Source organism: Sphaeramia orbicularis, chromosome 6 (genome assembly GCF_902148855.1).
Source record: "Sphaeramia orbicularis chromosome 6, fSphaOr1.1, whole genome shotgun sequence".
In the NCBI taxonomy this organism is placed as follows: domain Eukaryota; kingdom Metazoa; phylum Chordata; class Actinopteri; order Kurtiformes; family Apogonidae; genus Sphaeramia; species Sphaeramia orbicularis.
The window spans coordinates 25,364,151-25,390,109 of NC_043962.1; the positions used below are offsets into that span (position 1 = coordinate 25,364,151).

The 25,959-nt window shown below is 39.6% G+C and overlaps 2 protein-coding genes across 10 annotated transcripts in view; one reads left to right on the top strand and one right to left on the bottom strand.

Moving 5' to 3' along the window:
• The first annotated feature begins 1,451 nt into the window (after positions 1-1,451).
• rad52 (RAD52 homolog, DNA repair protein) lies at positions 1,452-9,009 on the top strand. Of its 4 annotated transcripts, none has more exons than XM_030136462.1 (11): positions 1,452-1,852; positions 2,290-2,391; positions 3,211-3,304; positions 3,384-3,451; positions 3,586-3,704; positions 3,803-3,878; positions 4,005-4,231; positions 6,635-6,816; positions 7,196-7,276; positions 7,351-7,578; positions 8,869-9,009. In XM_030136462.1, exons 1-11 carry the CDS (start codon positions 1,802-1,804, stop codon positions 8,928-8,930), a joined length of 1,290 nt encoding a protein of 429 aa, XP_029992322.1. In that variant the 5' UTR covers positions 1,452-1,801; the 3' UTR covers positions 8,931-9,009. The 4 variants fall into 4 exon arrangements, with proteins under 4 accessions (XP_029992322.1, XP_029992323.1, XP_029992320.1 ...); XM_030136463.1 differs by having other exon boundaries at positions 8,872-8,997; XM_030136460.1 differs by having other exon boundaries at positions 7,196-7,578.
• A 464-nt stretch (positions 9,010-9,473) lies between these two features.
• The window catches only part of LOC115420870 (serine/threonine-protein kinase WNK1-like), a 29,305-nt gene continuing 12,819 nt past the window's right edge, over positions 9,474-25,959 (bottom strand). For 3 of the 6 annotated variants that reach the window (XM_030136442.1, XM_030136443.1, XM_030136444.1), the window contains 26 exons: positions 25,762-25,959; positions 24,011-24,168; positions 22,776-22,864; positions 22,467-22,686; positions 22,160-22,261; positions 21,681-22,050; positions 21,413-21,579; positions 21,201-21,284; positions 20,284-20,319; positions 19,668-19,799; positions 19,370-19,468; positions 18,537-18,616; positions 18,024-18,186; positions 17,823-17,939; positions 17,583-17,696; positions 17,425-17,473; positions 17,184-17,327; positions 16,042-17,000; positions 15,889-15,963; positions 15,659-15,778; positions 15,214-15,541; positions 14,321-14,480; positions 14,006-14,199; positions 13,466-13,633; positions 13,153-13,382; positions 9,474-12,618 (listed from right to left, as the gene is read on the bottom strand). The exon at positions 25,762-25,959 is cut by the window's right edge and continues 23 nt beyond it. In XM_030136442.1, the coding sequence (XP_029992302.1) occupies positions 12,241-12,618; positions 13,153-13,382; positions 13,466-13,633; positions 14,006-14,199; positions 14,321-14,480; positions 15,214-15,541; positions 15,659-15,778; positions 15,889-15,963; positions 16,042-17,000; positions 17,184-17,327; positions 17,425-17,473; positions 17,583-17,696; positions 17,823-17,939; positions 18,024-18,186; positions 18,537-18,616; positions 19,370-19,468; positions 19,668-19,799; positions 20,284-20,319; positions 21,201-21,284; positions 21,413-21,579; positions 21,681-22,050; positions 22,160-22,261; positions 22,467-22,686; positions 22,776-22,864; positions 24,011-24,168; positions 25,762-25,959 (4,934 nt within the window). In that variant the 3' untranslated portion in view covers positions 9,474-12,240. The remainder of the gene's footprint in view (positions 12,619-13,152; positions 13,383-13,465; positions 13,634-14,005; positions 14,200-14,320; positions 14,481-15,213; positions 15,542-15,658; positions 15,779-15,888; positions 15,964-16,041; positions 17,001-17,183; positions 17,328-17,424; positions 17,474-17,582; positions 17,697-17,822; positions 17,940-18,023; positions 18,187-18,536; positions 18,617-19,369; positions 19,469-19,667; positions 19,800-20,283; positions 20,320-21,200; positions 21,285-21,412; positions 21,580-21,680; positions 22,051-22,159; positions 22,262-22,466; positions 22,687-22,775; positions 22,865-24,010; positions 24,169-25,761) is intronic. The other 3 variants (XM_030136445.1, XM_030136446.1, XM_030136447.1) reach the window with 3 other exon arrangements.

Genomic DNA, 25,959 nt, shown 5'->3' on the forward strand with positions numbered 1-25,959 from the left:
TCTGTCAGTGCCTTTTGCAGATAATCCCCCTTTTCCACGATGTAAATAACTGAGTCTCCCAAGAAACCTCACTGGCAAAAAAAAAAATCACACCATTGACTCAGTTTATGCATGCCACTGTCTACATTTCATTCTTATGTCAATTTGTTTTCCCTTTGCACTATAGGGGATCAATGCCAAGCAATATATCCTGACAGTCATATGTATGTTGGAAGTTAATCTCTACAGTAAAACATATTAAAGGTACTGGCAGAGTTTTACACATTGATTAAGCTACACTGAGAATATTAAGAGGACATAAAACAGGACAAAACTGTAATCTTCAAAGGTGTGTGCATTTGTTTGTATACGTTCTTATTACGACACCCTAAAAAGGGGGACAAAGGCTTGTTTACCTCTTCAACTTTCATTGTACAGTGTTCTAGAAATGTAATTGGGTTGTGTATAGGAGACTATTATGACCTATAAGAGTCTGAATTGACGTGACATTAAATGTAGAAAAAATGATGGCAAAATTTAGAAGAAAAGACTGAACTTTATATGGTTTATAAAAACAATAACATTCATGGATAAAATACAACTACTTTATGTGATTATTTGAATGAATTTATTAGTACACATGATGATGATGATGATGATGATGATGATGATGATGATGACCTTACACGTATCAGAAAAAAATAGTTTTGTTTAATCTTGACCTCTTCCCAGTTGGGTCTTTCATTAGAAAGGTTGGGAAAATCTATCTATTGTTTTTGTGTTATTTCTGTCAAAGAGCATAGAAGTAATACATGTTTTGAATTTAATTCAACCATATAATATTTTTATCTGTTTTTTTATGCTCAGGACATAGTTAATACACTACTGACACTTTTCACACCTTCAAAAAAAAACAAGAAAAAAAAACAAAAAAACGTACACACAAAAACACTGCTATAAAATCATCATATATCATTTTCCACCTGTTATTTCATAAATAAGAGTGACATAATGTATTCAATCTGGCATTTAAAAGGTTACATTGTGAAAATGACTGAACACTTGGTGGTAATGAGCAAAGCTGGGGTGGTTTGAAAGAGATTAACTGAACCAAAGATCGTGATTTGCGAATTTTCCATGTTCATTACCTCCGCCAAGGAGGTTATGTTTTTGCCGGCGTTGGTTTGTGACGTTTGTGACTGATCTTCCTTGGCGGAGGTCTGCGCTCTCCGAGTGCTTTTCTAGTTTATAATAATCTGTAAATGTAATGGATTCTCCAATTAAACCAGGCAAATTTTAAGATCTAAATTTATAGGAACTATGTGAAGGGGTAGGCGTTCGTATTAGGTACATTACAGTAAAACAAATAACATCAACATTTCCTAAAATCCCATTTTCTACTCGGTATTTCATTTGTTCCACTTTTTTTTTCCGAGTGTCAGTGAACGCGCCATAGACTCCGCCTCCTGTTGACCGAGCGGGAAGTTCAGATAATTGTTGTAAATTTAAATAATATGTATTAATGTAACTCGTATAGCCACTTTAACACAACAGTATCACTTTTTTAGAGTTTTTAACCGGTGACTTTACGTTTCATGAAAGGCTACGTTGCAGTGCTATTCAGTTGTCGTTGATTATGTTATGTTAGCGAGCTAAACGAAGCCAGTTTAGTTTGAAGTAGATTGAGGTTAAGTGTTAGCTTAACCTGAACCTGTTGTGTTCTTCTGTGCTTGTGTTGTTTGGGCTAATTCTGGAGATTAAAAGTCAGTTTGGAGTTTAAAGGATAAACATCTGAGTGACATTAGAGTGAAGTTCTGTGGTCATGTCTGCTGACACCGAGGAGAAGAGAAGCTGCAGCTCTTGCTTCGGACAGGTATGTGGATCACAGACTGGTTACCTCCGCCAAGGAGGTTATGTTTTTGCCAGGGTTTGTTTGTCTGTCTGTCTGTTTGTCTGTCCGTTAGTGTGCAACATAACTCAAAAAGTTATGGACAGATTTTGATGAAATTTTCAGGGTTTGTTGGAAATGGGATAAGGAAGAAATGATTAAATTTTGGTGGTGATCGGGGGTGGGGGGGCCCACGGGGGGGGCGCAGACCACAAAATTTCATCAAAATCTGTCCATAACTTTTTGAGTTATGTTGCACACTAACGGACAGACAAACAAACCCTGGCAAAAACATAACCTCCTTGGCGCGGGGGGCACTGATCAGCCTTGGCGGAGGTCTGCGCTCTCCGAGTGCTTCTAGTTCCATCTACTTCCTGGTTCTTGTGTCTGGTCCTTATTGTAACTGGGCTATGTTGTGTCAGTACATCTACACTGCTGAGGAGTACCAGGCGGTGCACGATGCTCTGCGGAGGAAGCTGGGACCAGAGTACATCAGTACCAGAATGGCAGGAGGAGGACAGAAGGCAAGTGTGTGGTTTTCTCTGTGCCAGGCTCTTCTTTGTTTGTGCCCAGATGTGAATCAACACTTCAACTGGGACAAAAACCCAGAAATGTTAGATGTGTGGCCTCAGTAATCTAGAATGGCATTCCTTATTAAGCTAAGAATGGACAAAAATGTTTTATTTATGAATTCACTATGTAAGACAAAGCAAGGCAGATTAATTTGTATATTGGCTGGCCAATATATTGATTTTTTTCAATATCAGCCACCAGCTTTATTTATTTATTTTTTTGAAAGCCTATATTTGATCAGTAGTAAAAATGCTGTGAGATATGTGATCAGGCACCTGTGTGGGCAGCACTTGAAGTTCAATGAATGTTAAAAGAGTACTATGTGTACATGTATTAACAATTTCATTTATATTTCTGCATAAAAAAATTAATTATCAGAGTATTTCAATTGTATTTTACGGTCAATGTGCTTTAAAAAAAAAAAAATTGGCCTCAAAAATTGGCTGTAGATATCAGCCATCAGCTGACTGAATTTTTAAAACGCCGGCATTGGCCTTAGAAAAACTCATATTGCTCAACCCCTAATTTTGATCCAAAACTGTATCTTGGAAACTTAAGTCAACCAGCATTTTTGACTTGATTTTTCTTTATCAGTGATTCACACATGGTTAAATTTCACTACTTTTATTCTGAAAGCTAAAGCTGACTGGTAGACCAGTGAAATTAACCATCTCTTTGTACATCTTTCAACTAGACCAATCACACAGTCCATTTGGATGTTGTGCAGCTGGCAGCTCTCTGTCTCATATCAGCCAAACTTTCTTTTGTAGGTGTGTTACATTGAAGGGCATCGTGTCATCAGCCTGGCCAACGAGATGTTCGGCTACAACGGATGGTCTCATTCCATCTCCCAGCAGAACGTTGGTAGGACGCACTGGGCTTTTCCCACCAGAGGATCCTGTTTGAGAGTCAGACTTCTAAACATCTTGTGTATCTTTGACAGACTTTGTCGACCTCATCAATGGAAAGTTTTACGTCGGTGTCAGCGCATTTGTCAAAGTTCAGCTAAAGGTTTGATGAACATTTACAAACACCATTATTCATTATTTTCACACTTGTCATCAAATGTTGTAGCAATAAACACTTAAATTTCATATATTCTGTCTCATATATCTGCATTACGGTAATCTTTTGTGTCTCTTCAGGACGGGTCTTTTCATGAGGATGTAGGTTATGGAGTCAGTGAGGGGCTGAGGTCCAAAGCTTTGTCTCTGGAAAAGGCAAGAAAGGAAGCTGTCACGGATGGGATGAAGAGGGCACTGAAGTACAGGATGTTTCTCATTTATATTGTTTTCAACTATTGATTGATGCAGGATTTTGTAGCAATATTTTTTACAGTATGTTTTGCTGATGTTCATTTAGATGCTTTGGCAATGCCTTGGGAAACTGCATCCTGGATAAACAGTATCTCATGGCCATTAATAAGATCCCAAAGCAGGTCAGATACATTACACATCATTCTAATATTTTATTATTATTTCTTTTTTTTTACCATGTTTTGAATTTTCACTTCATATAAGAAGTTTGTGGATGCTGAGTCTTATCACTTTTCTTCTGTGCAAAGCCGTCTCCTCCTCTGGACCCGGCCCAGACAAAGCGCTCTGACGGGGAACCCTCAGTGGAGAAGGCTCGGTTTTCCAGCCTGAGTCGAGATGAAAAGCCGGTTCAGGCAGTAGCTCCTGCCAGGGTGCCACTGGAGCCCAAAGTCCTTAACGGCAACGAAAATTATTCAGAAGCTCAAACCACTTCTGGCTCTGCTCCTGACAGGAACAGTGAGAACGGCTGCTCCAGGTAAACACCTCGGGTTTAGTTTCTGCACTGATACAATTCTCATTCAATAGTGAAGTGTATCTGCATTAAGACACCGCTAGTATAATATACACTATATGGACAAAAGTATTGGGACACGTTGAATTCAGGTGTTTCTTTTCTAACAGGGGTCTAGGATACAAAACAATAATGACAAATGTCATAATATAGTTTTATATTGGGATGAATAATATTGCACTGGCTAGTTTTGTTGTCTTTACTTCCAAAATGCCTCAGAAATGGTTTTTACTTATTTTTTCTCAACATTAATTTTGCTTTTCTAATCCATGACTATGATTTTCAATGTTCTACCTCTAAATTTCTAAAATATTTTTTATGCTCTAACTAAATAATTATTTTCCACCACAACTAATCATCTACTTTCTTCACATCTCCCATGAAACTTTAAGAAAATATTGATGTTTATAAACTATATGGAAAAAAATATCGGGACACATCATGACCACAGCTCGTATGATGTCCTGTTCCTGCTGATTTGAGATCTAAACATAATTTTTTTTTTTTTTTAATTTTAATGGGAGATTTTTCCTAAGTTAGATGTGAAGAAAGTAGATGGTTAGTTGTGGTAAAAAATTAGTTACAGTCAGAGCAGGACAAATATTTTAGAAATTTAGAGAACATTTAAAATCATATTCACTGATTTTACAAAAAAACAAAAACAAAATCAATGCTGAGAGAAAATAAGTAAAAACTGTATGTGAGGCATTTTGTAAGCAAAGATCACAATTTAGACAAAACAGACCAATGCAATGATATCTATCCCAACATAAAATTATATTTTGACAATTGTTTTGTATCCCAGACCCCTGTTAGAACAGAAACACCTGAATTCAATGTGTCTGAGTACTGTATCAACTCCAAGTAACCTACTTGTGCAAAATTCAGTAAAATGAAACATTTTAACAGGTCATAATAATGATATTCTAACTGTCAACAGCAGGGGGAAGTTGTGCACCAGAACACGACCTCTCAACAAAAACCACCCATGACTTAATGTTATGACTCCACATTGAAGCTCATTGTTTACACACATCTATATCATGAATTCATCGAGTTTTTCCTTCAAACCAAGTCAGTCTAGTATAGTAGTTAAAGTTATAGCTTTGTTAGCTTAGCTCTGTTTTTAGACAGAAAACAGCCACAGTAAAACCACAAATCACATTTTCTGAACAGTTTGACTGAGCTGTTTATGAACAAACTGAACACTTAGCTTAAGTCATTTTAAGTCTTCACAAGCTTCATAATCAAATTCACCAGAGGAGACAAAATGTTGTGTTTTTGCATCAGACGTCATTCTTTTACTTTACAGTTGTTTGTAATCACTTTGTCATTTTCGTTAATTGTGAAAGTGTTTTCTTGCCAGCTCTCAACTTAGTATTAGTTTACAAGACCACTGGAGACTAGCAGAGTCTCATACATTCACAGGGACATATGAATAAATTCAGTGCATATCTGTGCACCACAGTACAATGACGTCTGTCACATAGATATTAAATGTGACGTCTTCTTTGACATACACTCCCAGTCAAAAGTTTGGAAACACCTTCTCATTTAAATGACATGAGATGGACCGCAGATGGCCAATGAGTGCTCAGCATCACTGGGAACTCCTTCAAAACTGTTGGAAAACATTTCAGGTGACTATCTTATGAAGCTCATCGAGAGAATGCCAAGAATGTGCAAAGCAAAGGGTGGCTATTTTGAAGAATCTAAAATATAAAACATGTTTTGAGTTATGTCCCTTTTTTTAACTACATAATTCTATATGTGTGAGAATCTACAACGTAAAAAGTCATGAAAATAAAGAAAAACCAGGTGTGTTCAAATTTTTGACTGGTAGTGTACGCTGTTCTTATTTAACCCTTTAACAACGCCAATCTCTCCAGCGCTGCATTTTGCACTTTGCAGCATTTAAATTACTGTAACTTCTGAAGCGTTTGCGCTATCCACAAAATTCAAAGGAACAATTTCAGACTTTCACGCAGGTTAAAAAAATGCCTGGAAATAACTAAAAATATGAAGCCATAATATGGATACTGAATGTTCAAAACCAAAAAGCAGGTTTGAGCAGATGTAAAAGAGTTGAAAGTTCATAAATATGCTAAAAACACACTGTTTTAAGCATTTATTATTTATAATGATAATTAATGGCCAGATATTGAAAGTTAAGTTCTTCTTGAAAACAAAGGTGCAAAAGAATTGGTAAAAAAGTACACTTTTATTGCAAAGAAAACATGAAGACACCTAGCAGTCTGTTATAACGGCAGTCTTAAAAGGGTTAAAACAGAAATTCAACATATAGGTCTTCTCTCATGATTCCACCTCTAGTGTCATTCCTCTTCTTCTTCTTTTTTTTTCTTGAAGACCCACTGTAGACTCTGAGGACGTTGTCGGGGCTGAAACACCCACAGACCCTAAACAGCTGAGAAAACTCCGGCAGCAGCAGCTCCAACAGAAGTTTAGACAGGAGATGGAGGCCAAGAAACTGCAACAGAAACAAGAACCAACCAAATCTGAGCAGTCAGATGTTGCTATTGGATGCACAGGTACGACTTTAATCCACTTTATTGTGTTCATTTATTTTTTACATCATCATGCACTAAAAGCACATGTACCTGAGGAGATAATGATAATTGTTCTCAGTTGAATTGTACCAGTTTAATGATGATTCATGAAGTGAAGTATCTGACGTTTTTATTTTACTTTTACAGTTAACATTTGGGAGAAATTATGATTCTTTATTTTGATGTTTAAATTTCATTAAAAAGTCAGTAAATTAGAAACGTCTTAAACCTACCGTGCTGTCGCTGCCACCTGTCTAATCTGTCTCAAACCTGTCTGGGCCTCTACTTCGAGCCTTGTTCAAAGTATTATTGTTTGTAAGATTTTAGCCGTGTTTTGCTGTCGATGTCTGCGTCCTCACAGATAACGGCCGAGTGCCTGCGTTGAGCGACGGCGCCTCGGCTCAACGGCGAACGCCCAGCAGAAGAGATCCATATTTAGCAGGTGCTGTGATCCACGTCAGACTCGTACAATGTGGTGAGTGTTTGTTTTACAGCCTGACTCGTCTTCCTCTGCAGACGATCCTGAATTCTGGGATTTCACCCTGGACGGTATCGAGGAGTTGGACGTCCCGGCTGGCGACTTGTCCTCCAGACCCAGCACCCCGAGGAGTCACCAGATGCAGACGCGCAGTAAGACCCCCCAAAGAGCCCTGGGTCAACCCCCAGAGCAGGCTGCACCGTACAACAGAGGACCAGGCCCTGAATACAGACCACAACACCACAATCAGTACCAGAGGAGACCAGGTGGGACTGGATGATACAAACTGATCTGCATTAATTTATCTTAAGATGTTGAATTGACTTGCATATTTGCGTAACAGTAATGGGTCCTATCAAGCAAAAGTGAACATCAACATGAAAAAGTACATTTGCCCACATCATTTATCAAGTGGGCTCATTTTTTAGATAAAGATCTCTATTTTGTGGAACTGTTATCTTTTTTAAAATACCACTTGTAGAAAAGTAGTTACAACCGATTATACTTTTTTACACCATAGCCATAGCGCGAATTTGACGCTAACAATTTTATCTAAAAAATTTGAAAATGTATTCAATCTGTTGATTATATAGATGACTTCAGTTTCAAGTATTAGATTTTCATTATTTTGTGAATATTATTGATATTTATGAGTTTGAACATTTGTGAGTCGCTTAAAAGGCCCTGTCCACATGTTACCACAAAAATACCAATTTTTAATTTTCAAGTTATTTATAATTCAGATATTTGAGGGAAACTTTCAGAAAGTAATGATCTTTTGATACATTTTGGGAGATGCATACAATGGTAAAGAGTCATCCACATGTTACTATGGCAACCTGTTCACGTGTTACCACATTCTCATGTCAATAAAACAGAGACTTTTCAATATTTTACTCCAAAATTTATTTTCAGCATAGTTGAACATAATATCTAAAAGGTTTTGTCCTACTTGATATCAATTTCTATGGAGAACTGCATGTTTTGAATGTTTGCGTGTAGCTTAAAAAACTGATGTCCGTTTCAAGTTCATGTGTTACCGAGCCGTAATTTGACATTTTTCACCTAAAACTTTTATCTCCCCAAGTTTTTTAATGCATAATGTTAAAGTGCTAATAAATACCTCCTCAAATATGTCTAATACATGCATATAAGTTACTCTGCTCACATGACAGACTGTTGAACACCAAATGTGTCCACGTGTTACTGCTTGATTGGACCCAGGTATTTGCACTCAGTGTCTTACACTGTGACAGTATTTTGTATCTTGCACAATCAATCTTTATTTTTTTGCACCTTGATACACTTACTCTTTGCGCAGAGTACGCGCTTTATTTTATCTTACCTATTTATTTTTCCTTCCTTATTGTACAGTTTATTTCCTTTTAGTTTAGTTCAAATCATTTTAATTGTAAAGTTTATTTCCTTTGTTTCGTTATAGTTTGGTTTGTTTGTTAGTTGTGTGAAGGGAACTCTGAAAGTAAGAATTTCATTGCTTAGTACTGCTGTGTGTATGTCAATAAACTTCTTGAATCTTGACTTTTACACTGTCACAGGAGAAGCCGGCAGTCCGTACAGACAAGGACAGAACATGAAGAAACGCAGACTGGACACATAGATGTTGATGTTCTGTAGAATGATCTCATTTTTTTTTACATTTATATATTTATTTTAATATGTACTTTAATTTCATGAAGAAATTGCTGCTTTTACGTTGTTTAGCACATTATCTGGATTTATATAAAATAAAACTTCAGAAGTTATCCAGTGTATTTTGATTTATTTTGTATAGCGTAGATACACACCCTGTACTGGAGTCCATCTAGAACTGCAATGATTACGGATTAGTCTGTTAGAATAATCAAGTAATCCACTTGAATAATTCCTTGAAAAAAATAAAAAATTAAACATTTCTAGTTTTTCTTGAATCTTTGTGGACATCACTCCTTCCATTTCAGACCAAATAAGTAACAGATAAAATTCAGCCTGTAATTTTCAGTTTAAGACTAAGAATGTTAAAATAATGAATTAAATATATAATTGTTTAACAGCAAACATAACTCTTTAATTAGTAAAATCACTTTAATGCATCAAATGTTTCAATACTCAGACCAGACAATTCCAGGATTTTACTCATAATAAAAATTCAGCGAAACATGAAAAAGTTTAAATGATATTTTTATTTGTTTTTTACATTTTGTACAATGTGAAAAACATACACAAAACAGACACTGAATCACAGGAAGTCAGTAAGGAGGGATCAGAAATCAGTTGAACATATTACTGCGTGTCAGTAGATTGTGTAGGATATTTACTGAAAGTTGTATAGTAGCGTGTGGGTCTGTAGCGTTGTGTGAGCTTGTGCTGTACAGCGGCCGGTTATGTACGGTTAAACATCAGTGAAGCTGCATGCAGAAACCTTATGCTGATAGTCAGATACTGGAGTTGTGCCTGTGTTGTTGGTGAATGGCAATTCAACAAATTAACACTTTGACTCTCAGGAAGGCAAAGAATAAAAAAAAAAAAAAATTAATATCAAAAACATTGAAGTCAGTAACAACCCTCTTCAGCATGCAAATGTTTCCATTCCCCTCAGTCCCTATAAAACTTTAAACATTGCATATTCTGCATTGCAGTAACTTATTTTTTCTCTAGAGAAGTTTATCTACGAGCAGGCGAAAGAGTCACAATGACGACATGGCACTCGGGTGAAGTGCTGGGAAAAAAAACCCAAAAACAAATCCAGCCAGCGTGAGTCGTGACAACCTTTAAACCTTTACACAGGCCGCTCACTGCCTAAACAAGTGCTTCTATGAAATGGTTTAATGATAAATCCACAAAAACAAGTACCAGCTAAACAGTGTGTGTATGTGAAATAAATACACAGCTGATCACACAACTAACAAATGTAACTGTAGAGAGAAGTAAAACAAGCGCGTCCACATTACGTATGCAGTGTGCTCTTTGTTCTGCAGTTCTGTGTTGTGTCTGCTGCTTCAGGGCGCTACATGCTCTGACTCCCAGACACCTGTTGGGTTTATGTTGTATACAGGTTTGCTTTTTTTTTTAAGTGGTTTTCCGCAGTATGGTTGTAGCTACAGGAATAAATGAAATTGGAACTTGTCATTAGTGAGGATGCAAGGCACTAAAGTGTTCCTCATGTTTACAGCTCAGAGTGCATGTAGAGTGGTCACCACAAGCATTCTCTAGTGACTGAACATTATGTGAAAAGCATTTACCTCACATTAACATACTGTATGTACAATAAAATAGAAAAGGGGGCAGGGCGGTCATAGATAGAAGAGCTCAATAAATCACAGGATCACTCCTGCATTGTGAGTAGGATAGCAATACCAACAACCCTGCAATTGCACTTTTTATATTCCTTAAACTACATGTTGTTTAACAACCTTTAATAATAATTACAGTGAAACAACATCAAAATCTGATGGCTGAATACAGGTCCATAAAGAACATTTTGTTTGTTTTCTTAAATATATGCATACAAAAACAGACCACAGAAAGAGAACCCCAGACACTTGTGATTTGAGAGGTGACAGCTAAAGGTTACAAGCAGAGATATTTTAATCAGATTTGACTTCTAACACCTGTGTAAACAACTGGGGTAAGTGGAGCGGATGCATCTTCAGGTCCAAAAGCACACCCTTCCACCATCTGAACCATTTGAATAAACCACAACTACCTTATTTTGTACGATATGATAAGCAGACGTTCCTTGAACAGCCCATGTCTCATGGCAAAGAACTACTTCATGTGCGTTTGTGTGTAATCTGGGATTCTTAAGATTTCATTCTTGCCTTAAAAAAAGAAAAACAAAGCACCCTGCAAACGACCTAACCAGAGTATGATCTACAGCAGCATCACCTCTTCGATTTCAAACTCCTAAATGGTGGTCAACACCAGGACAGGGGTTATTTACGTGGCAGATCCACTGGCTTACGTGTCTGACAAGAAAGATAACTCAGTATGATAATAAATCTGTATGATATACAACTCAAATCACATGACACCAGACGTTCACAGGGACATAAATAGGCTAAATATGGAATCATAACCCAGTGAAGAAATATTATGTACAAAGTTTACGTTTAAATGTGTTTGCGAAATTAAGGCCACAGTTATAAGGGACAGGCTGTCTTTCTCTTTGATATTATTGCATTTTTCTTCAATAAGTCACCACTAAGATGTATCTGTACTCCGACCCTGTTCATTCAACACTCCTGTCTAACTTACTAAATCTCTCTTCTCCTAACACACTAGATTTAACTCCACCAGACAGACACGACTTCTCCATCTGAGACACAATCTCCTCCCATCTCCCACTCCCTGCTCACTCGCGCTCTCCCCTTACCTTCGGAAACTTAACCTACCATCCCAAATTGCTTCACTAGGTCAATGTTTGGTATTCATATGATGTGAACCTATGTGTCTATTGGATTACAAACACTGTCAGTCCAACTGTCTTCATTCCCAGCAAGGCTTAAAGTCAGCATGTGATCAAGAATCCCTCCTACCTTCACCTTTAAGGAATGATGACATTACAACATCTGCTCTCAAAACACATCTTTGGCTGCTGTCAGTTCTGCCTTTTGGTCGTTACATTACCAGACTAAACTGACCGACTCGTCACAGTTCCACTCCACAGCTAATGGCAGGTAAGTATGAGACTTTTCTGCTGTGGATGCATATTGCACTCTCCCTCCAATTGCCAGACAGTTTTCTGTCTGAGAGGACTGAACCACACAGGTCAACCCCATTACAGAAAAATAAAAGTAGAAATAAAAATAAAAAGCACAACACCTAGCCAGTTAATCAACAAGCTGCAAAGAGAGCTAGTGGTTCTATTCAGTGATGTTATGCTCCCTTTGCCCTGTGTGGTCTCAGCTGAAACCAGGGCTCGGACTGGGCTATGTGGTCCTCAGGTTGGACCCTCCCGGTCTGGCGGACTTCTGTGGGGATGCTGTGGTTGCCATGTGGTAGCCTTGGTGCAGGGCCACTGTGGCCGTCGTAGGTGGTTGGTACTGTGCTAGAGGCTGTGTGGGGTTAAGCATGCTGACCTGGCATGTGCCTGTGGGTCCTGCCCACTGAGGAGCACTGTATGGCGCTGAGGCATAACCAAACCCCTGAGCGACTGGACCCAGAGAGCCTTTACGGGGACCCAGAGGGACAGAGGGATTGGCCGAGTTAGGGAGTTGAGCTGATGTGGAACATGAAGGGTTGGACGGTGTTGGGCAGAGGTAGCCTGGAGCTGAGAATTTACGGCCCATGTTTGCTGGAGGAATAATCTGTAATAGAAAAAAAAGGATGTTAGGTTCAAAATGAGGTTTGACAGTACATGGATGACAAATACCCAAGTACTATACAACTAAGAGTCACTAACAGCTGGTTTTTACTCAAAGTCGTCTGATCTGCCTCTATGAAGGCCAATCACAAAACTTGCAAGACAATTATTTTATGTAAAATTAAATTGATTTCACTGGTGGCAAATGTATTGTAAGGAAACCCTTCATGAAGAAATCAATCAAAACATTTAAAAACAATAAACCTCATCACATATTTAATGCAAAGGAATCTGATTTGTAGAATCAAACTGAGCCTGTGCTAGAGTGTAAATATAGCACCTTCATAAAACTTGGGCATCTCTTAATTTTAATACTTGATTAAATAAAGCTATGTGGTAAACGGAAAGCTTCAAATAAACCCTGTGATTGGTATTAGCTGATACTGTCCCAGAAATCTGCGACTGGCCACAAAACATCCTGATCAGCACATGCTTACATAAAGGGATATGTACATTGCACATAGAACAGAATGCCTACATCATGTGCTGCTGCTGCTTGTGTTCCAGTTTTAGGACCTCTTTTGCACTGGGAAAGGCTAATGGCATCTCTGGCCCAGTTATCCACCAGTTGATGGAGGTCATCCGTGAAGGTGCCCTTGCCCTTCTGGGTGTGAGAGGCAGGGACAGTGTGTCCAGCCGCCTGGGTCAGGGACGCTGAGTGGTTCTGGCAAAGGCCTAAACCACCGGTGGAGCTTGTCCCACTTGTTCCTGGGAACAGGAAGGAGACGTGAATGAAACTCGGTGCAGCAGTGTCATTGGAGAAGATTAAGAGGTTTCATGGTTATACTTACCTGTGGAGCAAGTACTGAGGATGGGCATAGATGGAGAGGATCTGAGCTGTGGTAATGATGAGTTGCTAACTGATTGTGAAGCCTCTGCCATTTCTGAAGACTCTGTTGTTGAGGAAGAACTTTGCTTTGGAACAAACTCTGAACCGAGTAGGCTCTGACCTGGAGATCCTGAAGAACAAACAAAACATACAACATTCAATGTACTGCAACACTTTCCATTTGCAAATTCCATACATTTCCTGTTGATTCCATTATCCATATTTAACATCTGAATAATTACACCTCAATATTTACGCAAACAAATAGACTTGAAACCAAATTACGGACATGTATGTTACAATCTAATGTTGCCAAATAACTGCCATGACTATGGACTGATGCACCATGAAAGGTAGCAACTGTGGAATCACAAATATTTTTGCCACCATCTTCATTTCTCTATTTTATAAAACAATATTTACTACGATAAAGTATACAGTGGAGAAAACATTCATCCGAAAGAATGAGAAAAACTTAAAGTCAAGTTTTTTGTGTTCCTACCATGGTGTGAGGGGCTGGGCTGTCCACTGCTACGAGCAGATTTGTGGCCCTTACTCTTGAGCCTACGTCGACCTCCGGCCATTGCCACAGCAGGGGAGAAGACAGAAGGTGGAGGGGGTTTTCCCATACGTGTGAACAGAGCCTCGATTTCCTCTTTCTGACGAGTCTGCAAGGCCTGAATCTCCAACATGTGTCTGTGAACAGGAGAACATATTTTTAAATATGCCACTAAAATGCTTTGACTGAGTTCTGACGTAACATTCATAGAAATAAAAAAAAATTAGGTGAGATGGGACTGCAAAGCATGCATCATACTTTTCTCTTAGACGGCTAATTTCCTTCTGCAAGGCTTCATCTTCAGTCTCTGAGTCGTCATCGTTGTCACTGCTGTAATGTGTATGTGTTTTATGAGGGTCAGAGGTTGAGGACGATGGCCCGTTCTGCGTACTGGAACCTACTGCTGGAGCTGGGGTGACTGTGGACGAAGAAAAGATATCATCACATTAATATAATTTTGCATGACACTTGTGCATAGTTAACGCCAGCCTTCTGTGCACGGGATAAACCAGTCATTGTTTTTAATATACATTAATGTCCACAGTGGAATAATATGGTAAGACAGTTTAAAAATGTTTGATTTGTAAAATATGTCAAAAGTGGACCAGGGTAACATTAGGCCATGTTCTCACCCAAATTATCTGGAATATATAGAACCAGAACTCTAGTTCCACAAACTAAAACCTTCCTCAATGTTTCCATTGTGGTCTAAAAATTTATGATGAGGCAAATGTATTCACTTGTGTGAAAAGTAACAGTTGTTATAAGATGTTTTTAACTCATGCTGGATTTAATCCTAAACATAAATGCTGAAACAGGCCTTGACATCATAATGAGTTCATCTTGCTATATACAGATACAACTATGTTTTAAAGATGGAGGAGGAAATGAAATTCTGTGAGTACTGATGATTCAAAGATACTTACTACTGCAAGCCCCAGTCCCAAAGCTCCTGAACTATTGGAAAATACTACCGCCAAGCAGGACCCTCTTGTGAGTAAAATACAACTGGCTGAACTAAATTTATTGCAAATTCAGATTTGGACCCTGCAGTGGAAAAGTTCTCTATAGGTCTTGTAGTGGAAACATGACTTTAATGTGGTAAAGGAAATCTCTGTTAACATCCAGGTCACTCTGTCCCAGATACAAACCTGTGACTGAAAAACGGCCCACTTTCGAGCCAGTGCTGGGTCCCACTGTTGCATTGGTGTTTGTGGACACTTGGAAGCGCCCGATAGTGGTGGTTTGTTGACTGGCAGGACCAGCAGAGACAGATGATGCTCCATTTATAATGTCAGGTTCACAGACTCCTTTGGACAGAGAACTTAAACGGTGGAGGGTATTCTCTGGACTTGAGGGGGAAGAGGATGAAGAGGACGAGGAAGACGAAGACGTTGAGGACGGCGTAATGGAGGAGGAGGAGACGATGCTGGAGGGATCTGGAATGCTGCTGGATGCGTTGTCAGTGGCAACAGACACCTGAGCAACGAAAGAAGGGAGGGAACTTTGATCAACCTAAATCAGATTTAAGAGGTCTTAATATTTATCATCAGGGTTAATTTCAAACACAAATTAAAAATGTGATTCGACACCTACTTGGAAACGTCCCAGTGTGAAACCTGCAGCAGGAGGCTGCACTTGGTTTCCTCCCTGGACAGTCTCTGGACTCAGGGCTCTCCTCAACTGGGCATCCAAGTTGTTAAGTGGTTGCTGGGCCTGTGGTGTCACATAAACAGGACATTAATGTGAAGTTAAGTTATACACAGGTTATATACAACATGATTTCATCAGATGCAATGAAGCTTTAGGTGTACGGTAGACTTCACCTGATTTGGTCCAGGCAACGGTGGTACAAGGTCAGTAGGAGGAGTAGCAGCTTGATCAAACCCAGTGGGTAAAGTCTACAACAGAAAGAGTCAAGGATTTCCTACCATGACAGAAAAAAAAAAAAATTTTTGGATCCTGTATTTTTCACTTACCTGTGCTCTAGGCTTTGTTGGAGGCGTCTGGGCATGTCCGGCTGGGGTAATTCCCTGTCCTGGAGTGGTTATGGGACCCAGAACCCCCTGCACCCCAGAGGAGAGTGGGAGGTTAGATGGGGGCACCAGGGCTAGTCCAGGGGGAGGGGAAGAAGTCCCAGTTGGAGGTGAAGAGGTCCCAGTATTCTGACTGGGATCCACTGACGTTGAGGAGCTGGTGGAGCTCTGGTCTTTAAAGAGAGACCGGAGTTTTTTATCCAGAGCTTGGATGTCATCTCTGCCGGCTGCCTTGGTCTGGACTTCAGCCCCTTCGCTCTCTGCTGGCTGTGACTGAACGAGGCTCTGACTGGGCACTGAAGATGGAGGAGGTGGCTGAGTAGAAATGGGTACTGGCTGACTTTGAGAGTTTGTGTGCTGTGGTGCATGAATAGATGAATTCATAGGCTGAGATGACGAGACAGTGCTATTAAAAGGCTGCTGCTCTGAAGGGGGAACACTGCCAGTAGTACTGGATGAGACACCAGCGACAGAAGAAACTGACCCAGTGGGTAGTTGACTGGATGTCTGCATGACTGGAGGAGAAATGGAGGATGAGGGAGGGACGCCCACAGAGGGGCCTAGTTCATGGGAAACCTGGGCAGGCAGATTAGGGGCAGGAACTTGAGTTTGAGACTGAGTTGATACAGGTGGAGGTGAAACCCTCCCAGTTGTAGAAGGTGGTGAGGACGTTACAGTAGATGTGAGGGATACAGCAGCAGAAGGTCCAACTTCAGATGAAACAAGGACTTTATTTGAGTTTGGAGTAAGGGAAGCCTCCGTGGATGTGACAGGGCCTGGTTCTTGCTCACTAGGAGGGGGGTCAATGGTGTTGCTTCTCTCTACACGACCCTGCTTCATTTTACTGAAAGCCTGCTGTAGAGTTGCAGATGGTGCAGACAGAGACAGTCCTAATGGTGCTGCTGTAAAAAATATATAGGAGAGTGTGCATCATGATTACTTTGTAATTCTCAGTAATACAGAAAATGTAAGCATGAGCTATCGTAGCATAAATACAGTGTAATTTTTAGATAATGCTTAGGTCATTCTTAATTTGTACAACATACACACAAGCAACATTTATTTAATTTTAACACTGGTCCCACCTGGGGCAGGTTCATCTCCAAAAGAATTATTAGCAGAGGAAGTGCCAAAGAACTGCTCTTTAAGACGAGACTCTGGCACTGGACTGACGATGAATCTTCGTCCTGCTGAATGCACCACTTGAGCTGTAGTGCTGGGAGAAATACCTGAGAAAAATAAGCCACAAGAGAGGTGGTGTGAGGCAGGAGATAGAAATCCTAAACAAAGTATTAAGTGCTGCAAATGTGGCTGAAAATTATTAACCTGGCAACATGGGAACAGACAACTCTGGCTGTTGCTGAAGATCAGTCATCTGTGGAGGATTTACATTTAAGTAAAATTAATCTGTAAACCCTTTAGGTTCAGGTCAGTCAAAAAAATAAATGACTGTTAGAATTTTACTAATCTGCTGTGTGTGATACCTGAGGAAAGACTTCTTTCATGCTCTCTCCTTTCTTGTCTGCCATTTCTATGACTTCACGGATCTGTTCAATGAAGGATTCCCGCTCACTCTCCAGGATGAATTCACTCTGAACCTAAAACAAAGTAGACCATAGTGTCACAGCTGTAGCAGCTCATATAGAAAAAAACAATTTATGTATTTTACAAAAAGATATCATACAGAAACACAGCACACTCAACAGACAACATCAAATCATTACCATGATCTGTGCTATCTCCTCTGGATTATCACCATCAAGGTCAAATCTGAATGTCACCATCTTCCTGTTGTGTGTTTCCAGCTGGCACTCTGCAACTCGATCTCCCACATTAGAGATCTACAAAAGACAAATTCAGTTTAGCACTGTCAAGGGGCAAAGAGCCTGACAAAGAATAGAAACCTAATCAGTTCATAACCGTACACTGAGAACATTCAGCTTGGCCCTCGCAGTCTTCTCGTGGCGGGAGCGGCTGCGGACAGATCGTCTCTGGTGACGCTTCAGTGAGCGGCCCTCATGTCGGCCCCCTGACGTAGAATTTCCGTCATTCCCATCACTGAGACCTGATGCTGCATCTGACAGGCAGCTGAAAGAGATGATCAAAGAGGTATTGGACAAGCTGTGTGGTGATAATGAAACCTGTGATGTTTTAATAGCTCTTTCATGTTGGTGGAAAAAAAATACAGAACACTTTTGCAGTTATACACCAAAAAAATCAATATACATTTACAGTCATTCTAGTGTTCCCTTAAGGTTTATAGGTTGTGTAAAAAAGCAACTCCCAAAGATATATGATATATTGTAGCAAGACTGGCGAAAAAAGAGTGAATAATTTTCCACTTATGCTCGGGAAACACAATGGTGAAAAGATGGACATACTGATCATTGTAAAAATCTACATATTTTGTTGTAAAGCTGCCATTAGATTGTTCTCACCTCTCTACAGACTGTGGTCCATGTGCAGAAGATGCTGCTGGGTGCTCCACTGGTGTTGACTGAGGAACACTCACAGATGTCTGAAACACAGAGAACACACATAAATAAATCACACTTACAACAAACTAGTTGGAGAGGGCATTGTTTGTTATTATAGTTAAATGATGATCAACTATTTGTCTTTATGTTTCACTTTGTAGCAGCAATATTTCCACAGATATTTTCTTCTTTACAGTGAAGCTACCCGTTAATAAAGGATACCATCCACCAGATGGAGCCGTTTCACCTGCAGCAGCTCTCAAGTGTACTATATAAAAGGTGACAGCATTAAACATTTCATTTCTGTTTGAATGTGTCAATTTTTCCCTTTAGTGGCAACACAGATAATAGAGGTCATCATAGCTTTGGACTAGGATTCACTTTGAGTTGTTACTGAGAAAACAGGCTGATTATTCCTAACACAGTTTATATCAGCCAGGTGCTTTTCAGTGGAAAAATTAATGTTTTCCTCATCAAGTTGTCAAAATAAACTATGCTCACGCATTTAATTAGGTATCTTAATTTGAGGGTGTGAATCTAGGTGTGGAAAAAAAATGTAGAAAAAGTTCTGGGAACACATTTTATTTTCTTATTGTATTTTGTAATGGAAATCATGCAAATGTTTTTTTTACTTGTTTTTTTTGTCAATCTGTATATATATGTTCAATGTGGATCCCTAAAATCACTGTGTGTTTTAAATATACCAAAATAAACAGGAACAGTGTGATCCAAATACTTCACACCTGACCCACATACACCCACCAGAGAAGTTTGTACTGTGCTCTGTAGAGTACCTGCAGAGCAGAGAGGCACGTGGCCTGATAGAGGAAGTAAAGTTGCTCTGCGTCGAATGGAGGAGACAGAATAGGAGGACTTGGATCATTGGCCCAAGGCTAACAGTCATTCATGCAGGAGCAGGCAACATGCAAAAGGAAAAATCGAAAAACAGGAGGACAGCCACAGCAAAGAGAGAAGTGTGTTCAGAAAACAGAAAAAGCTAAAGAAATGAAAATAAGAATACAGAAGACAGTGTAAGCAGAATCGAAGAAATCTACTAAATTATGAGTCAGGGGTGTATACTGTATGCATCACCTGTAGTGGCTGACCCCCAGTCTGTCCTGGTGGTACACTGGAGCTCTGAAGACCAATACTACTTTCTGGCTGCTGCTGTTGGAGGGGAGAAGACTGAGATGATGGGGGTATCATCCCTTGCTGGGTAGGAATCTATAGGAATAGACAAAAAAAAAAAAAAACCAGACAAAAAACAAAACAAAATAAAATCAGAGAGGTAAGAGCACGAGATAATATCTTAAAAACTAGTACTGGTATTTAGGTTACTTCCGGAAAACCCAGTTTCTCTCAGTACTTACCTGTTGGATAACATAGCTGCACAATTCAGTGGTTTGTTTATTTTAGCAGCATGTGCTGTCAAAGCATTCATCACCTACTACACATTTGTTACATAGTTAACTCATGTTGACCTATGATGTACGTTAAGATTTTCTGTTAAAAAATTTTTTTTTAAAATGATCTAATAGTTTTTATCTCTACTTGATGAAATCCAATTAAAACCTAGCCAAGCCTTCCCACACACTTGTTAAAAAAAAAAAAAAAAAAAAAATTAAATTAATCACAAAGACGCAGACCAGCATAGATTTTAGCTTCACTCTGTTTAAGTAGTAACAGGAAAATGGGACATTTTATCTACCTGGGGGGGAAGCGATGGTTGGTAGTAAACTCCGTACTATAAGAAACAAAACATAACACAGGGTAAGAGGAGGAAAGTTGAGAATGAAAAGAAAAAGCAAACCAAGAAAAATATAAGAAAACGGAATAGGAAGAGTAGGTTTGGGGGGATTTGGAAACTGCTGCCATCAGTGCAGCAGCCTGAAGCAGAGCATAAAGGCTTAAAAAGGTTAACTCATCACCATGTGAAATTCTTGATTTGACTTGAGCAGTTGTCACATTCGGTTTGTGCAGTGATATAGAGGTGTACAAAGGGTGTACTCAGCATATGCTTACAATTATCTGTTACGTGGATGATTTATCAGTTTTAAATCATTATCTCACTTCTAAAGGGTACATTGTTGTTGGTACTGTTGGTCACACTGTACACTATGTCTTGTGCTTCCCTTCTGGGAACATCATGTTAAATCATGGTGTCAGCTATAATATTTTGCTTACTTTTGTGAATTTTGAGAAGCAGGTATACCTGTCTGTCACTATCTCTGGTATCTCACACAGAAAAACATTTGCTTAAAGGGGTTATAATTAACAGCAGACAAGATGTTTGACTTTTTTTTTTTTTTTTACATGAAAAGACAGGTCTGACTGCACAAAAATACATGGCCTACTTTCAGTAATGATTGTGTTGTTTTTTTCCCCAACCATCTGTAACACAAAATTTCATAAAGAGAAAAATATATTGCTCAACAACTGTCAGACAATCCTAATCTTGATTGGAAGTGGGAAATAATTATTTGCATTTTGCCATAAATGGTGTAGCCCTATATGTGTTGTCTAATTTAAAGAGATCAGTGAAACAATGCCTTTCAGCCTGGTGCCAAGTCACTCTTTAAAGGACATTAGGATATGCAGTATTAGGAAATGCAGTACAATGTGTACCTGCTGAGGTGCAACTGGAGCAGGCTGGCTGCTGGGTGCAACAGGAACAACCTCAGGCTGAACAACTTGCATCTGGGGTTGAACCTTATGTGAGAAAACGGTAAGAACAAAAGCAAACTTGACAAAACAGAAATAAAATACTTTTAGCACCTAAAGTATAAAATTAGAAAGCATGAGGGTACATGTTTATGGACACCAGTGTTGTGACTCACTGTTGACAACTGCTGCTGTTGTGTTTGGTCATTCTGTGTCTGTGGACATGACACCTGGGGCTGAAACTGGGACTGACTGGGAGGAGAGCTAAATGATATTCCAGATTGGGAGGGCTGGGCATCAGGGGGGACGGAGGAAGCAGGTGGTCTGTCTGCGATGTGGTTGACTGCAAAAGGAAGGACAAAAGGATACGTTTTGTGTAAAAAAAAATCTGGTCATGCAATTGATTGTAAGAAGTGTCCTATATCCTATATCTCAAATACACACCTCCTGTGGCGTGTGGCTGTTGGTCAGCCTCGGGCTCCTCTGACTCTGGCTGGACGGCAACTACACTCTGACCCTGTACTGGGATATGTCCAGTTGACTGAGGGACATAAGAGAAGCCCTGTGGCATACCAGTCATTTGGGCTGGCTGAGGAGTGTTGTAATTGGTGCTCGGATGGCTTTGCTGAGATTGAGGTTGGGAAACCATCTGACTGCTGTGTTGGTTTGGTTGTGGTGGCACATATGAAGTAGACTGCAGCACCGGTTGTGACTGAGGGGCCTCTGTGCTGGACTGTTGGCCTGGCTGCTGTGCTGGCACTAACTGACCTTGCTGTTCTTCTTCAATCCTTCTCTTCTCCTGATCCTCTCTCACCTTTAACACAATCAGTGAAAATTTATCAAAACCCATCAGCAACATATAATCTAAAGTTTAAAACTCAAGGAAAGCACCCGAGCCTAGATAAAAACATTAACATACACACCTGCTGTCGCTGTGTTCTTTTGCGGCAGATAAGAGACACCCTGTCCTTGATGGCCTTCGCAATAGTCTTGTGGTCACCTTCACACACATAACCTGACTCAACCTACAGCACAAAGACATGAGCAGGGCACAGGTCAAGATTAAGGATATAAGAATTTAAACACATTTTCCTCTCTTCCTCTGATACTATCTTTAACAGTGCTAGTTGTGATGAATTAGATTTTTTAAAATACATGAGTCTAACCACCAGAATTAGAATTTTTAAAACACATGAGTCTAATGACCAGATGACTAAAACTTAAATTTACCATCTCCTGAGCCACATCCTCTGGGACATCTTTGAGGAGGTCAAAAGAAAACTCGATAGCTTCATTGTCTTTGTACTTCCCCTTCAGTTTCTTTACATCCTCAATTCTAAGCCACAGCTTAATAGCTTCCATCTCTCCATCGTCCTCTTCCGCCAACTCCACACGAACACCTGTATCCTCCTGGAAAAAGGCATGGTTCAGCAGGTCCTTGATGGAGTACCTAACCACACGGAGACAGGCAGTGAGAAAACAAAGACAAAATAATGGACCACTGTAAACTTGTTAATCATGAACTGTTAAGTTAGAGACCTTTCATCCTTGTTCTGGCGGATACATCCCTCGATGATTTCCTTCACTTCAGGGATGGCCACCTTGTCGAAGCTGCCTGGCTTCACCCCCTAAAGGAAACACAGAACCCTGAATGAGGACAGTTCTTGTTTATTCAGACATTTTCTGATTTTGGATCACACCTCATACCTTGTTCTTTTCAGATAAAACACCGATTTTTACATTTTAAATCATTAATCATTAAAATTTTAAAATACTGTTTCTTAATTTTCACATTTTGATTGGACAACATTTTAATCTCTGCATCTTTTAATTAATACATAACTGACTGATTAGGTCCCTAGCTGATAGCAGTACCGGATGTCAAGTAGTGGAAAACAAAGGATGTAAGAGAGAAGGATGCCTGATGGGAGCAGGAAACAGCTGGCTGTAGAAAAGTGGACTGCATACAAAGAGCAACAACCCATCTTCACAGGGGAATAGTATAACACCATAACAGCACCTAAAAGTAGGCTTAACGCAAGATAACATCTTGTTTTTTAATTGAGTCAACTGTATACTTAGTAGATACAAAATCAAAAATTATGTGTTGAGTTAGGTGGCAAAGCCAATGTGTAGAAACTTTTAAATGCAATTAAAAGATAAACTGAGGGTAATGGTATAGATTTCAAGGTCTTTTTTGCAGATAACGGGAACAGGTTCGCCTACTTTATCTGTGAGACTTTAGAACCGCAAGTCATTATGAATCATATCAGTGACTGTGCTTTTTAAAATAAGCCAGCATGAGTGGAATGAATAACAACAAAAATATGTGTTTATTTACTGTCTTTCTGGGCACTGAGCAAGTCTGAACTGTAAAAAAAATACCGTCGGTGCTTGCTCAACCTCTTATCAACCATCCACACCTCAAGTCTACACGCTTAATCATCATACACCATAACTCAGAATGAAAGCATGAAAGAACTACATGAGATGAAGCAAAGTGGCTTATAGTAGTAAAGAATATGATTTCTGTCTAAGATGTTTTTTTTTCATGTCTGTGGGTTCAAGAAAATAAAAATGTAAAACTATGAAGAGACTGAAAAGTGAAATACAGTTATAGAATATAGTAAAACTTAAATTTTTAATTTAGCTTAACAAAGAGGTGTCAGCAGGAATAGAAATTGCTCCAGAATGGGACACTAGCCTTCTTGGCACATAGGAAGAGGTGAAGGCAGGGCAGAAGGATGACACAGAGGGCTGAAAAAAACACTTACACTGGTAACTCTGCGGTAGATCTGTGCAGCATTCTGGCACTCTGAGTAAGGGTACTCTGAGGTGGCCATCTCCAGCATGCACATTCCAAAGGCATACACATCCACTGACTCGTCGTACTTCTCCTCATACATCTCAGGGGCCATGAACTCAGGGGTACCTTAAATCAAAACAACTATTCAGAACTCCCTTACTGACTGAGTGGGCTTCTCACAACCCATTGCCTCTCTGCACCTCTAACCCGTGAGGGGTTGAGGAAGAGGAGGATAAGAAGATTGACCAGCCTGTTGACATCTCCCGAAGTAGAACCTGCGAGATGAAAGTTGGAAGAGAGAGAAAAGAAAAAAAGGGGAAGGAGAGCAAAAAAAGAGACAGAAAACAAAAAAGGAGGGAGAAGTTGGGCTCAGTTAGACTGCTGGGAAGAAGGCACTTGTTTGTCTGTGTAAGACCTTATTGTGTTGGGAAATAACAGTGACTGAGGTAACCAATGTGCAGAACACACTTGTAGCTTTCATGAGAGGTTTTTTCTGCCACTTTTAAACAGCAGCTTGAAAAAGATCCCAGCCAGGAAACAGAATTTGTATAATGTCAATGATCTCGGCAGGAGAAATATGACTAGCTATGGAAATAACTTTTTTTCAAGACCTTACAACCAGATAAACTTGTTCTTTATATTACACCTACCTTTCGAAGTCTGACTTACCTTCTCCTCTTGGCCTGCAGAAGGAAAAGTGTTAAGAGGAAGGCTGAAAACCAGATCCCATAGCTAGTTGCTGTGCTCATAAGTGTGTCTCTGCACATCAGCCTTGATGTATCATTTTACATTCATTCAATCTCAGGTCTTACACAGAAAAACTCTTTTGGTTATTTGAATGGAATTGTTTTTGATATTGATGTGTGTTACAGCACACTGTCAGACTTACCAGGCTCACAAAAGTTCATACTTACTCAATGACCAGCCGTACCCTATTCATTCCAAACAGCAGAATGGGGCACAGCTGAGGCTAGAGCCTACATTTTAAAAACATACCCAAAAATGTGAAAATAAAAATAAATAAATAAAATGAAAAAAAAAAGGGCAAAAGCTGACAGAGAGAGAGTGGGAGAGCTCCCTGGACACAAAGATGGAGCATAAAGATTCTGCAGTCCTGCAATATTTTAAAAGACAGTAAGAGACAAACACTAGGAAATAAATCCTGTTGAGGCAAACCCATAGAAATAGATGTTAAACATTATTGGTATAACTGGTAAACAGACCACATATTTCCAAACCACAGAACAAAGACTGGTCTAAGACAGAAGCAAAGGCCATACCTTAAGCCATGGCCAGGATAGCCTGCAAGAAGGCATGGAATTAATGTTTAAAAGTAGGAACATTAGGCGCTACTTACATTCAGTAGGTGCCTGGAAAAAAAATATTTTTTGTAGAAGCGTAGAACAGAAATATTCTGTACCATGACCAAACTTGATAGAGTTGCTGTGTGTACAAAGGAGGAAAATAATGTGGTTATCTGCCTAAGATCACCACAGTATTTGGCGTCCATTTGAGCTGTGGTTTGAGGGACAGCTGAAACACAGTGGTCTGTTTTTTTAACCACATCAGAAAAAAAATGATTCAAAGCAAAATACGTTTTGAAAATACCAACATTTTCCAACATATTACAGTAAAAGAAACACAATACCATAGGTTTAGGAAAGACACTGCCCTACAGCAGAACAGTGATAGGGATAGAAATGATTTTGAAGGTCGTACCTATAACACTCTTTGCAAAGGATGCACGCTTCAGTGTAGCCAGTCCCAGGTCTCCGATTTTGACAGATCCTGTTGGGCCTGTGATGAAAATGTTGTCACACTTAAGGTCCCTGTGGATGATGGGGGGAGCCCGGGTATGAAGGAAGTGAAGCCCCTTGAGGATTTGTCTGCACCAGCTCCGAAGCACTTTAATTTTCA

Excerpts from the sequence above, each read along its gene's own strand:
- rad52 (XM_030136460.1), top strand. The coding sequence starts at position 1,802 with ATGTCTGCTGACACCGAGGAGAAGAGAAGCTGCAGCTCTTGCTTCGGA. Across the intron at positions 2,392-3,210 it reads TGGCAGGAGGAGGACAGAAG|GTGTGTTACATTGAAGGGCA; the intron begins GCAAGTGTGTGG and ends TTTCTTTTGTAG. Across the intron at positions 7,579-8,868 it reads TCAGTACCAGAGGAGACCAG|GAGAAGCCGGCAGTCCGTAC; the intron begins GTGGGACTGGAT and ends ACACTGTCACAG.